A 14,237-nucleotide genomic window follows, 5' to 3' on the forward strand; every position below is an offset into this window, starting at 1 on the left:
ACAAAAGGCTCGCCTTCCTTCAACCCCGCACTGAGCCTGGACGTGACCTGGACTCTGTCCTACTGTGTGCACCTGGAACTTTCCTCCATGAGCCTCCCCAGCCTTCACAGGGACACGGGGAGACGGCACCTTGCGGGGTCTCTCTATGCAGTTCAGGCTGGCCTTGAGTTTACTTTGTAGCCCAGCCTGGTCTCGAATTTGCAATAATCTTCCTGCCTCAGCCTCCCGAGTGCTGGGATTACAGGGGTGCTGCTCCACCACGCCTGGCTTTTGGTATTTGTTTATTTGTTTGTTTGTTTTTCGGTACTAGGGGTTGAATCTGTGTGTGTGTGTGTGTATGTGTGTGTGTTGCACTGGGTATGGAACACAGGGCTTCCTGCATGCTAAGCAAGCACTCTACCACCGAGCTCTATCCCTGGTTTTTTTTTTTTTTTTTTTTTGTCTTTTTCCTTTTTATCGGTACTGGGAATCGAACTCACAACTGCCTGCTTACAAGGCAGGCGTTTATGCTGCTGAGCTAAATCCCCAGCCCCCCCCTCCGCTTTTTTTTCTTTTTGAGACAGGATCTCTCTCTGCTGTTCAGGCTGCCCTTGAATGCATGGTGATCCTCCTGCCTCAGCCTCCTGATTGCTGGGATTATAGGCATGCACTACCATACCTGGTTTAGTTTTGGGTTTTTTTTTTTTTTAATTTAAAGAGAAAAAAAGAAAGGACATGAAAAAACAAAGCAGTAAAAGGGTACAAGTAATACAGAATTTCAAGAAAAAAATATACAGTAAGAAATCACCAGTTAATAGGTTACATATCTTCCCAGAGACAGTTGTCCAAATTACAAAATTAAAGTATATAAAGTGGACATTCATACAGTGACATTGTAGATAGTTCCGTTCAATGATCCAACAAAAGCTCAGTAATATGGTTTTCCGTTCTACACACTCGGTTATATCCCTTAGTCCACCTTTCTTTCCTCTCTTTTTTACAATTTAATTATGGTTTTTTGAGACAAGGTCTCATGATGCAGTTCAGGCTGGCCTTGAACTCATGGTGATCCTCCTGCCTCAGATTCCCAAGTGCTGGAATTACACCTCGCCCCGCCATGCCTGGTATGTTCAATCAGTGCCCTCAAATGTGGGTTTCTGTCCCATTCTACAGAGGAGGAGACTGAGGCCAGACATGGGCTGTCTGGGGAGGTGGAGCTTGGATTGGAAACTGGTTGGGCACAGGAGGCTACGCAGCCTCTGTCATCTGTCAGGCCAGGGGCGGGGAGGGTGGGGAAGAGGGTAGCCAGCAGGGTGGTGTGACCGCTGAGTGTCACTGTCACCTGGGCCCTTCTTTCTAAAGTCCCTGGCAAGGGCGTGGGTGGTAGCCAGGGGAGGGCTCAGCTCGGTGCCGTTTTTCCGTCCCAAGGCCTGGAGTGCCAAGTGCAGCAGGACACAGACACAGCCCCAGAGACGCGGCTCCTGAGACCCAGGCTCCAGGCCCTGCCCGCCCTCTGCCTCTGTGTGCTGGCCCTGATCTGTGCTGTGGGTGAGGAGGGGGGCAGTATGGCGACCGCAGAAGAGGGCCATGGGGGTGGATGTGCGTCCTGTGGCTGGTGACAGGGAGGTGGGCAGGAGCACATGTGCCCAGCAGGGTGTGCGTGTGTGTGTGTGTGTGTGTGTGTGTGTCAGCAGCTGAGCGTGAAGTGTAAACGTGGGGTTGGCACAGAGGACAGTGATCATGCGCATGCGTGTGTGTGTGTGTGTGTGTGTAAGCAGCAGTGCATGCGTGTGTTTGTGTGCAAGCCTCCCCAAGGCCACACGTAGGCACAGTGTGAGTGGGAGGGGTCTGTCAGTGTGTCCTGGTGGGCATGAAGGTCTGTGTTTTGCATATGCATTTATTTTTATTTACCTGTTATTTCATTTTATTTTATTTTTTTAATAGGTACCAGGGATTGAACTCACGACTACACACTTGCAAGGCAGGCACTTATGCTGCTTAGCTAAATCACCAGCCCCCTATTTTATTTTATTTTTGAGACAAGGTCTCACTACGTTGTTCAGGTTGGTCTTGAATTCACTGGGTAGCCAGTGAATTCAAGGCCATCGTGCCCACTCACCAGAACCATTGCCACCTCTCTCTGGTCCTGATCACCCTGAGCTCCACCAGCCCCCTCAGCCTGCTCAGGCCCCAGCTGCTCGCCTCAGGGTCTGTCTCAGGGCTCAGGTCTTCCGCAGATGCATGGGCTACATGGGACCAGACAGCAGCTGAGCCAGGAGCCTGAGAGCCCCACCCCTCCCTCAAAGTCACTCTTGGGCCCGTGCAGAAGCCCTCTGGGCCTTCCCTCCACCATCCCTCTGGCTACACGGTGTAGCTGGTCTCAAACTCACAGCGATCCTCCTGCCTCAGCCTCCAGAATGCTGGGATTACAGACACCTGTCAACACACCCAGTTGCACATAGGTTTAAAATGTTAGCACGGGCCAGGGTGACAGCACACACCTGCAACCCAGGACCCTGGAAAGCTGAGGCAGGAGAATCACCAATTTGAGGGTCAGCAGGGGAGAGGGAGCTTTGGGCAGGGAGGGGTGGACCCCAGGCCTGGGGAGTCACACAGGATAGGAGTGGGGAGGGGACCGGGCAGAGGGAAGGACAGGCCCACTGGTGGAAGCAGGCAGTGGTCAGAGGGATGGTGGAGGGAAGGCCCGGAGGGCTTCTGCACGGGCCCAGGAGTGACTTGGAGGGAGGGGTGGGGCTCTCAGGCTCCTGGCTCAGCTGCTGTCTGGTCCCATGCAGCCCACGCATCTGTGGAAGACCTGAGCCCTGAGACAGACCCTGAGGCGAGCAGCTGGGGCCTGAGCAGGCTGAGGGGGCTGGTGGAGCTCATGGTGATCAGGACCAGAGAGAGGTGGCAATGGTTCTGGTGAGTGGGCACGATGGCCTGGACGTGTGAGCAGGGTCAGTGGCCGGGAGCCCAAGGTCACACAGCCAGCAGATGTAAATGGGGCAGGAGCCCCTGGTGTGGCTGGGGTCTCAACTGTCTGTCCTGTCTCCCACAGGAGCCCTGGAGTCTTCCAGGACTTCATGCAGACCTACTACGAGGACCACTTGAAAGACCTGGGTCCCCGCACGCAGGCCTGGCTCACCCAGTCCAAGGACAGCCTCCTGAACAAGACCCTCAGCCTGTGCCCCAGGCTCCTCTGCAGGGGCCGGGCTCAGGACTCGTGTGCTCCTGCTGCCCCCCTGCCCACAATAAAGATTTCCTCTCTGTGTGGGTCTGCATCCCTCCGTGCTGTCCTCTCCCCACTCACATCTGGGGATTCAGGGGTGGAAGGGGTTACACTTGGCCAGGGAGGAGCAGTAGGGGCTTTGGGAGCAGAGTCAGAAAAATCTCACATCCCACAGAATAAAATGGGGAAAAAAAAAGAAAGATCTCACACACACACACACACACACACACACACACACACACGCGCGCGCGCGCGCGCGTGCACGCAGGCACTGTGAGCTCGCAAGGGCGGCAAGCTTTAGAGCATTTCACTGTGGAAGTGGTAAACCTGGTATACAGTTATAATCCCAGCACTCGGGAGGCTGAGGCAGGGGAATCATTGCAAGTTCAAGACCAGCCTGGGCTGCAGAGTGAGGCCTGGCTGAACTGCAGAGCAAGCGAGACTCTGTCTCAAGAAGACCAAAAGGGAGAGGGGGTGGGAGTAGGGAGAAATGAGAACGGGAAGCCTGGAGAGCTGGTAGGGCAAATAGGCCCCAGGGTGTCCCCGCTCTCTTCGCCCTGATTCTCAGCAGATGGAGACCCCAGACCCGTTCCTGGTGGGCGCCTGGAGCCCTCTCTCCTCTCCTGGCCCCAGCCAACACTGCCCCTTTCAGGGACCAACTCTCCCAGGTGAAGGTTCACAGAGGCTTGGCCTGCAGGGGGACATCGCTGTCCTGCCTGCCCCTCCTCCCCGCCCCTACCCCAGCCAGCAGCTCTGTGGGCCAGGACTTTGGCCCAGGAGAGTGATGGCCTGGTGGCTCCGGGGCTATAAAGGCTGTGCAGGCCGAAGCTGCAAAGGACGCCTGCCAGAGCCTGAGTTTGGTAAGAGAGAGACGGGTTGGGGGTCCGGGTCAGGGCTGGGAAGGGTTCACGGAGAGCAAGACAGCGCAAGCCACTGGGAACTTGGGGTCGGGAGCCTTGGGTTTGGCAATCATTTCAGTCAGCAGGGGTGGCACCTTCTCATGCTCCCTGCTGGGCTCCAGCTGTGAGGTCCTCAGAACAGGCTTCTTTTTTTTTTTTTTTTTTTTGTCTTTTTCATTTTTTATCGGTACCAGGGATTGAACTCATGACCGCCTGCTTATGCTGCTGAGCTAAATCCCCAGCCCCAAGAACAGGCTTCTTTTTTGTGTGTGTGGTACCCGTATCAGGGATGACCTCATGATCTTGTCTTGCCAGGCAGGTGTTTATGCCACTGAACTAAATCCCTGGCCCAGAACAGGCTTCTTGAGTGAATGCATGAATGTGAGGATGGTTAGAATTAAGATGCTGGAGCTAGTTACGGTGCTATTTATGAGCCTGTAATCCTAGTACTCTGGAAGCTGAGGCAGGAGAATCACCACAAATTCGAGGCCAGCCTAGGCTACACATTAAGACCCTGTCCCAAAAAAAAAAAAAAAAAAAAAAAAAAGGAAAAGAAAACTGATGTTGGTGGAATGTACCTGTAATCTCAGCTTCTCAGGAGGCTGAGGCAGAAGGATAACATGTTTGAGCCCAGCCTGGACAAATGAGCAAGATACACTTTCAAAATTTAAACAAATAGGACTGGGTGTGGTAGTACACACCCACAACCTCAGCACTTCAGAGACTATGGCAGGAGAGTCACTATATGCCAGGAGTGTAAGGCCAGCCTGTGATACATAGTGAAGTCAAGGTCAGTGCAGAATACACAGCGAGACCCTATTTCAAAAAGCCAGATAAAAAGAAATAAAATAAAACGACTCAGAGATGTAGCTCGGTGGCAGAGCATCCCTGGACTCAATTCCCTGCACCCTCCTCCAAAAGATTAGAGTACAGATTGTCAAACTGTGGAGGCCCGGGGAAGACATCTCATTCCAGGTGTGGCCGGGGGACTTAGGTGAGGCAGGAGAGGGACGCGGAGCAGAACTCAGCCCCTACCCAAGAGGCTCAGGACCCTGCCTCACACCCTCCTCTGTGCTCCAGGTCTGCGGCACCATGGACGCCCGCTCTCTCCTGCTGCTCTGGCTCCTGCTGCCGCTGCTGCTGCTGCTGGGATGTGGTGAGTGGGGTCGCTGAGGAGGGGCGGCCCCCGGTGTCTTCCCAGCGGGGTCTTCTGACCCTGCTTCTGCCGCCTCCTCTCCTTCCACACCAGTATCCCCACCCCGCAGCACCCTCTGCTCCCTAACACCAGCCCTCATGCCTGTCCTCCCGCAGAGGTCCAGGGTGCCCATCTGACCCAGCAAGACGAGCCCACCAGCCCAGACCTGCTGGAGACCCTCTCCACCTACTGGGACAGTGCCAAAGCGGCTGCCCAGGGCCTGTATAACAATACTTACCTGCCCGCCGTGGACGAGACGATCAGGTAGGCTGTGCCTCTGCGAGATCTGCATCATGCAGGCCTCAGGAGCCCATGGCCGGCCTCCTCCCTCAGGCCCAGTCCCAGGCCTCTCCTCTGCGACTCTTCTGTCCTCTCTTTCCAGGGACATCTACAGCAAAGGCTCAGCGGCCATCAGCACTTACACGGGCATCTTAACCGACCAAATCTTGACCATGCTTCAAGGAAAACAGTGATGGCCAGGAGATCGGGGAGCCCAGGCCCAGCAGCCCCAGGTTCTCCTGATTGCCCAGCACTTCTCACCTTTCTGCCTCCAACTCTAGCCTGAGTCTCATCAGTGAATGAATACTGGATAAATGCAGAAATAAAAGCATAAGTGTCCTTTGTCCCCTCTAATGTGGCTGCTTTCTGGAGGCCCCAGGAACCAACAACATGGGGGGCACTGATTGAGTCCAACCAACGTGTAATGAGCACCTATTGGGTGTAGGGTGTAGGGACCCCTGACCTCAAGCCTGCCTCTCCGAACGAAGGAGATGTAAAGACGGACAATAAATAACCCAGAGGCTCCAGGCGTCACCTCTCTGCAGAGAGGTCTGGACTTCTCCTCTAAAGGAGGACAGATCTCGGACACAGGTCATCTGCAGTGGCCTTTGGAAGCATGCAGACCCTGGAGTGACACTTTTTTCAGTGTTTATTTATTTTTATGGTGCCGGCCATGGAACTCAGGGCCTGACACATGCAAGGCAAGTGCTGTACTACTGAGCTTTGCCCTCGCTTTTGGGTCTACACTGGAACTGCACCCCCTCTGAATTTTCTGCCATAGTCTTGTGACAGAGAGAGCACTGACACCCACGGGTCCCTGTAAGTCGAGGGAGCCAGCGTCTGGGGCAGCCGGGGTCCACAAAGGCAAAGGCTAAAGCCTGGGCTCCTTGAGTCCAGTGTTTTTTTTTTTTTTTTTTTTTTTTTTTTGTCTTTTTGTCTTTTGAGACAGGGTCTTGCTATGCAGTTCAGGCTGGCCTTGAGCTCACTTTGTAGCCCAGGCTCGCAACGATCCTCCTGCCTCAGCCTCCCTAGTGCTGGGATTACAGGCATGAGCCCCCACGCCCGGGCGAGTCCAGTCTTTCACTTCCCACATATTTACTGTGCCCTACCAAGGTCTGGGTACACAGCAGGGAAAACAGAGCTGTCCTCACCTGGTCTCCCGAAGTTTTGGTGACGTTGGCTCTGTAGAGGGTTTGGTCACCTCTTCTCCCCTTTCATGGTAGGAACAGAGCTTCAGTGGGAGGCCACAGGGAAAGCCTCAGGGAGTGAGAAGATAGCTGGAGGACCTTTCAGGCCATGCACAGGGCCAAGGAGAAGAGACCCAGGCCGGGGTGTAACCACCCTCAATAGCCCAGGACAGGTCGGAGATGGCCAGATGGCAAGGCTGGGGCTGCTCACAGGAAATGCTGTGCTGCCAGCAGGTATGTGAGAGCAGGAAGGTGCTAACTGGGCCCCAGGTCAGGTGGAGGCAGTGGTTAGCCATGGAAGGTGGTATCTGGTAGTAGGGAAGAGCAGGTGAAAAGCATAGGGATGGGCCAGGTGCTGTGGTGCGCGTCTGTAACTCTAGCACTTGGGAGGCTGAGGCAGGAGGATCACTGAGAGTTCAAGGCCAGCCTGCACTACATATGGAGACTCTGTTTAAAAAAAAAAAAAAAAAGGGATAAGGCCATACCTGCCTGTAATTCCAGCTACTAGGAGAGGCTGAGGCAGGAGGATCACAAGTTCATGGCCAGGTTGGACTACCTAGTGAGACTTATCACACAAAACAAAACAAGCCACAAATAATAAATAGATGCATAAGGGGATGCAGCTGAGTTGTAGAACACCCATGGGTTCAATGTACTGTACTGGGGAAAAAGAAAGACTGAAGCCCAGGACACACAAATAAGCAGCGATGCCAGGGCCCGAGGGAGGCCGGCGCTGGGCCTGTGGGTGCAGGGCTTGCGGAGGTGAGCCAGCAGATGGTCCCTCACACCCCGTAGGTCCCATGGGTGGGGCTGCCGTGTCTCGGGAACATGGCCTGGACTCCTCCTGATCTGCTTGGCATTAATTCTAGCTAGGCTTTCAACACTCTTGGGGCAACTTTCCAGTGCTGAGGCCGGGCAGCTGTGACCCTGCAGAAAACAGGGGCCCGGGAGGGGCTGCAGGCAATGCCCCAAAGTCCCCAGGGCCTGGGAAGAGCTGAGGTTGCCAGGCCCCAGGAGGGGGAGACCCTGCGGGAACAATCCCTGCTCTGTCCACTTGTTTCCCACGGACGCTGGCCAAACCAAACCGCTGCCCCGGCCAGCGTGGCTTCCAACCAATCCGGGTGCCATTCGCAGACTCCTCCTTCCTTTCTCAGACCCCTCTGCGCTCCCCAGGGGACCAGGGTCCCGGCCCCCAGACTCCTCCTTCCCAAGAACGCAGCTACTTGGGCCCTAGACTCCTCCTCCTTTAGACTCCAGCGTGCGCCCCAATTCCTTCTCCTCAGGACTTAGAAGTTCATCTCCAGCCGGGTCCCCGTAGAATCTGAACTCGCAGCCCCTAGTTGGTGGTGGGCGCCCCCTAGTGGAGGACAGAGCGGTCCCGTCCTGTGATTCACCTGCTGAGGATGCCATTGGTTGGAGCTGAGGAGCGAGCCCAATTTTATTTTTCAAACCCATTATAGTTTTTTTCCCCTCTCAAATCTAGTGTATTTCAGAGAGAAAAAAAAAACCCCAAAATTTCAAAACACGTCAATCTGGGGGCAACAGCAGTACATACATGGTGCATTGTCATCCCCAAATCATTCACCTCGAGCACATCAACACCAGCACAAATCTTTCTCTTGAGCAAACTTAGAGAAATCAGTAGTATAACTATCTTAACTATTTTTTATATATGTTGTTTGTTTCATCTTCTCAACAGTAGTGAGACAATATATTTACACATGTGTGTCTGATTTATTTACACATGTGTGTCTGGTTTATTATGGGTATGGGCTCAAGTTGCATCCATTTACCAACAAAAGTCTCCAGTTTCTCCTTCTTTATGGCTGAGTAGTACTCCACTGTATAAAAATACCACATCTTTTTTATCCATTCCTCAGTCAATGGACATTTAGGTTGTTTCAAGATCTAGCTGTTACACACTGTGCTGCTATAAACATGGGTGCATATATATAGCTGGGGCATGATGGGTTTTTTTGTCTTTTTTGTTTGTTTGTTTTTATTGGCACCAGGGATCGAACTCACTGCTTGCAAGGCAGGTGCTTATGCCGCTGAGCTAAATCCCCAGCCCCCAAGATGTTTTTAATTCTTTTGGGAAGATACTCAGAAATGAAATAGCTGGGACCTCCAGTCCTAGTTTTTTGAGTAATCTCCACACTGATTTCCACAGTGGTTGAACCAGTTTGCAATCCCACCAACAGTGGAAAAGGGTTCATTTTCCCCCACAGCCTCTCCAGAATTTGTTATGGCTTGATTTCTTCTTCTTCTTCTTTTTTTTTTTTTTTTTTCATTTTTATCAGTACTGGGAATCGAACTCAGACCGCCTGCTTGCAAGGCAGGTGCTTATGCTGCTGAGCTAAATCCCCAGCCTCCTAATTTCTTGATAATAGTCACTCTTCCCTGAGTGAAGTGGAATCTCAGTGTTGTTTTAATTTGCATCTCTCAAATGATCAGTGATGTCGAACATTTTTGCACATATTTATTTGCTGTTTGTATTTCTTCATCTGAGAAGTGTGTATGCATTCAGATGACCATTTCTATATTGAGTTTTTAAATCTTGGAGGACTGATTTATTTGAGTTCTTTCTATGGTCTTGATAGTAATCCTTTGTCTGAGGTACAGCTGGCAAACATTTTCTCCCACGTTGTGGGCTGTCTCTTCACTCTGTTGGTGGTTTCTCTTGCTGTGAAAAAGCTTTTCAGTAGGGTGAGATCCCAGTTGTTGATTCTTTGTGATAGTTCCTGTGCAATCGGGGTTTTGTCCATAAACTCTTTGCCTACACCAGTGTCTTCAAGAGTTTTACCTACTCTATCTTCCAGCAGATTTCATGTTTCTGTTTTAATATATATTTTTTTTGTCTTTTTGAGACAGGGTCTCGCTATGCAGTTCAGGCTGGCCTTGAACTTTCTAGCCCAAGCTGGTCTCGAACTCACAACGATCCTCCTGCTTCAGCCTCCCGAGTGCTGGGATTACAGGCGTGAGCCACCACTCCCGGCTCTGTTTTAGTATTAATATCTTTGATCCATTCTGATCTTAGCTTAGTACATGGTGAAAAAGTGCAGTTTTAATCTTTTGCAGTCAGTTTTTCCAGCACCGTCTATTAAGGAGGCTATCTTCCTTCCAGTGAGTGTGTTTGGCACCTTTTTCAAAGATAAGGTGGCTTAGTGTGTCTGGAATTATTTCTGCATCTTCTAATTTATTCCGTTGATCTTTGGATCCATTTTTTCCCAGTACCACGCTGTTTGTTTGTTTTTTAAATCACAGTAGCTTTACAGTGTAATTTCAAGTCAGGGATCATGATGCCCCTTGTCTTGTCTTTATTGCCCAGGATTGCCTTTGCTAGTCTGGTTCACTTCTGGGTCCAGATGAATTTTAGGATTAGTTTCTCTAATTCTGTGAGATATGCTGTTGGGATTTTGAGTGGGATTGCATCGAATCAATATCAGTTTTGGAAGTGTGGCCATTTTCACTATATTGGCTCTTCCTATCCAAGAGCATGGATATCTTTCCATTTTCTTTTTTTTTTTTTTTCTTTTTCCTTTTTATCGGTACCGGGGATCGAACTCACGACTGCCTGCTTCCAAGGCAGGCGCTTATGCCGCTGAGCTAAACCTCCAGCCCCTCTATTTTCTAATATCCTCTTCAATCTCTTTTTTCAGAGTACTGTAGTTTTCAGTGTAGAGATCTTTTACATCCTTTTGTTAGATTGGGAGATTGAGATTTCCCAATACAGTTGATTCCTAGGTATTTCATTTTTTTGGGTGCTATTGTAAAAGGTATTGCTTCCCTAATTTGTCTCTTGAGTTTTTTATTCAATTACAGGAATGCTATTGATTTTTGAGTGTTGACTATGTAACCAGCTATGTTACTGAATTTGCTTATTAAATCTACAAGTCTTTTGGTGGCTTCTAAGTAGAGTATCATGTCACCCACAAATAATGATAGTTTAACTTTCTCCTTTCCTATCTATATTTCTTTCTCTTGTCTAATTGCTGCAGCTAAAGTTTGCAGGACTAAGTTGAATAAGAGTGGTTATAGTGGACATTCTTGTCGTGTTTCTGATTTTAGAGTGAAAGCTGTCAGTTTTTGTCAATTTAGTATGATGCTGCCTGTTGGTTTGTCATACATGGCTTTTATCAGATTGAGATAAACACCATCTATTTCAATTTTCTGTGGGGTTTTTATCATAAATGGGTGCTGGACTTTGTCAAAAGCTCTTTCTGCATCTATTGAGATGATCATATGACTTTTGTCCTTGGCTCTGTTAATACAGTGTGTTACATTTATGGATTTACATATGTTGAACCATCCTTGCATCCCTGGGGTGAATGTCACTTGATCATGGTGTACAATCTTCTTGATGATTTGCTGCATTCTCTTTGCTAGTATCTTTTTTTAAGTACTGGGAATCTAACAGCATTTTGCACTTGTCAGGCAGGCGCTTATGCTGCTGAGCTAAAGCCCAGCTGTTAGTTCTAATATTTCTTTTTTTTTTTTTTCGTCTTTTTCTTTTTTATCAGTCCCGGGGATCAAACTCATGACCACACACTTGCAGGGCAGGTGCTTATGCCACTGAGCTAAATTCCCAGCCCCTTATTTCATTATTTTTTATCTAGTTGATCTGCCTTTTTGTGACAGTAATACAGTTGTATTAGGGTTTATTTGATTTTTCTTGTCTGTTAGTAATTGTTTTACATAATTGGGTGCACTGGTATTTGTTGCAATTATATTTATGATTGTTATCTCTTCCTCTTGGATTGTTCCCTTCACAAGGATGTAGTGACCTTCATTATCTCTTAATTGGTCTTGGTTGACTTTCACTTTGTCTGCAGATAGATTAGATACCCTGCTTTTTTCTGAGAACCCAAGTTGGATGGGGCCCTATCCAAGGCTGAAGCCTAGTGGGAGGCCCTCATTGTACCCCAGCAGATGGGGCTTGCAGGGCAGATTTTGTAAGGAGTGCTAGGACTAGGGGAAGCTGAAGGCAAGATGAAGCCACAGGTAAACCCATCTTTGCTTGGTTCCTGTGGTCCTCTTCTTAAATTTGCACATGTAATTTTTTCTGTTTGTTTCTGGGGATGGAACCTAAGGGCTCTTGAACAAGCCCTCTATCACTGAGCTATGCCACTAAGCCCTAACTTTGTTGCCCTCCCCCCAGTACTAGGGATTGAACCTAGGGCCTCTGCACTGAGCTGCATCACTAGCCCTTCTTTATTGTGAGACAGGGTTTCACTAAGTCATCAAGCTTCCCAAGCTGGGCTTGAACTTGTGATCCTCCTGCCTCAACCTCCCAGAATTCTGGGATTAAAGATTTGCACTACCACATGCAGTACATCCAGTCCCCTGATTCTGTCCATTTCTTTGAGGCAAGATCTTGTTATGTAGTTGAAGCTGGCCCTGAGTTCGCTTTGTAGCCCAGGCTGGTCTGAAATTTACAATGATCCTCCTGCCTCAGCCTCCTGAGTGCTGGGATTATAGGTGTGCACCACCATGCCCAGCAATGTACTTCTTAAAAAGAGGTCTACAAAATATATAAGGTTCAGATCCACAAAGTCATCACAATCTCTCTCTGGGGGATTTAATACTATGGGTACTTCATCCATGACTTTAAAGAGTGGTTCTTTGGCCAGATGTGGTAGCTCATTTCACTGTACAGTTTAGACTGACTTTGAACTATCTACCCCAGCCTGGCTTGAATGCACAGAAATCTTCCTGCCTCAGCCTCCTAAATGTTAGGATTAAAGGTATGTGCCACTGTACCCAGCTAGTAAAATTTGACTTTTCATAAAAATGGAGCAGGCAGCCCATTGAAGATTGATTTTATATTTAGATTTATAGAACTGGTTAGGTGAATATAATATGTTTAAACACTGGAGAAAGCCTTCATTGTCTCAGAACCAAACATCATCTGTGCTTCAATCTGTTAAAAGCAAGGCTTGAAAACACAGAAACAATTTATGCCTTATATTTTTGGTCTCAACTATGAAAGTTTGATTAGAACCCCTGTACCAAAAGTGCTGCCTTTCACTTACTGAAAAAGTATTTTATTGTAGTGTATGTATAATACCAAATAAAAAGGCTGGACGTGATGGTGCATGTCTGTAATCCCAACACTTGGGAGGCTGAGGCAGGAGGATCACTATGAGTTCTAGGCCAGCTTGGGCTACATAGCAAGCTCAAGGTCAGCCTAAACTATACAGGGAGACCCTCTCTCAAAAACAAAATGAAACAAAACAAAGGATATTTAACACTTCTCAAAAAATTCATAGAAACATTATTACGATAGTATTTTCTTGAGACGAGGTCTCACTATGTAGCTGAGACTGGCCTCAAACTTGCAGCAACCCTCCTCTTTAGCTTCCAGAGTGCTGGAATTACAGGCATGTGCCACCATGCTGGGCTATTACAATATTATTGTCACCTGTAACAGAATGGTGCTGGGCAAGAAGTTTTTTGATTTACGCTTGTCCTTGTGCAGGCCCTCATCTCACCTTCTGCCTCCTCCTTTCTTCAGCAATCACCTCCAGCGCTGTGCTGGACATTGGCAGCACTCAGCAGGCCGGCCCATCCAAAGAGGAGGCACACCTATTGCCCACAGTGAAGACACAAAATCAGCAGGGACTGGAGAACTGAGGGGACTAGAAAGACCCTTCTGCCTTGGGCTCATTAAGAGATACAAAGATTAAGACCTATAGGGAAAGGGAGGAAGCAGAAACTAAAATTCTAAGTAAATATTTAGACTCCTCCCAAACAAAGCCTGCTTTCCCTTCCAGGTAATACAGTGCACTCACGGTATCCACCATGTAAGCCCAAGCTCAAGGCCGGGGATTTCACATTTGAGATCTTGCTCCCTCTTCTCAATAACCCTGGAGAGGGAGTAGAGTAAGAGTTCTGGGGCTGGGTAGCACACTTAGAAACAAAGGGGCTAAGTCATTCTCTTCTCTTCACCACCCCACCCTAATGATTACCCATGCTGCCATAACCCTAAAAAAGGGAACTTTCTCTTCTTCAACCATAAACACAAAAGTACCCTAATGATTATCCAGGTTTAAACTTTGTAGGTCACAAGGCCAGAAGTGTCAGATTACCGACATCAGTGAGGGAGACAGTGGGAGGCTGACCCTACAAATACTGTAAGCTTGAATTATCCAGTTCCTACCCCTCTCCCACACCCTTTGCCCATCTGTTTGTTCCTGCTACTACGGTCCTGTGATCTTCAATAAATTAGCTACTTACTATATACTAGAAGCTGTAACTGGGATACTGAGCCTCAAAGAGCTAAATCACTTGTCAAGAACCAATCAGCAACGGGGCGTGCACGCTTGTAATCTGAGCACTCTGGAAGGCTGAGGCAGAGGATCGCTCCGAGTTTGAAGCCAACCTGGGCTACATGAGTTCAAGGCCATCTTGCACTAGAGACCTTGTCTCAAAACAAAAACAAAAACAAACGGAAACCAAAATACCTGCCA

At 49.1% G+C, this 14,237-nt stretch overlaps 2 protein-coding genes across 3 annotated transcripts; both read left to right on the forward strand.

The window, feature by feature from the left end:
• The first annotated feature begins 1,096 nt into the window (after positions 1-1,096).
• Positions 1,097-3,761, forward strand: Apoc4 (apolipoprotein C4). The gene is made up of 4 exons (XM_063254014.1): positions 1,097-1,128; positions 1,310-1,596; positions 2,775-2,901; positions 3,038-3,761. Exons 1-4 carry the CDS (start codon positions 1,097-1,099, stop codon positions 3,483-3,485), a joined length of 894 nt encoding a protein of 297 aa, XP_063110084.1. The 3' UTR covers positions 3,486-3,761.
• A 180-nt stretch (positions 3,762-3,941) lies between these two features.
• Apoc2 (apolipoprotein C2) lies at positions 3,942-5,935 on the forward strand. 2 transcript variants are annotated; one of them, XM_013146781.3, is made up of 4 exons: positions 3,942-4,068; positions 5,188-5,263; positions 5,419-5,566; positions 5,685-5,935. In XM_013146781.3, exons 2-4 carry the CDS (start codon positions 5,200-5,202, stop codon positions 5,773-5,775), a joined length of 303 nt encoding a protein of 100 aa, XP_013002235.1. In that variant the 5' UTR covers positions 3,942-4,068; positions 5,188-5,199; the 3' UTR covers positions 5,776-5,935. The 2 variants fall into 2 exon arrangements, with proteins under 2 accessions (XP_013002235.1, NP_001166385.1); NM_001172914.2 differs by lacking the exon at positions 3,942-4,068 and having other exon boundaries at positions 5,187-5,263; positions 5,685-5,913.
• Positions 5,936-14,237: the final 8,302 nt, after the last annotated feature.

Source organism: Cavia porcellus, unplaced genomic scaffold (assembly GCF_034190915.1).
Source record: "Cavia porcellus strain 051 isolate PalLab524CR breed Dunkin Hartley unplaced genomic scaffold, mCavPor4.1 scaffold_7, whole genome shotgun sequence".
In the NCBI taxonomy this organism is placed as follows: domain Eukaryota; kingdom Metazoa; phylum Chordata; class Mammalia; order Rodentia; family Caviidae; genus Cavia; species Cavia porcellus.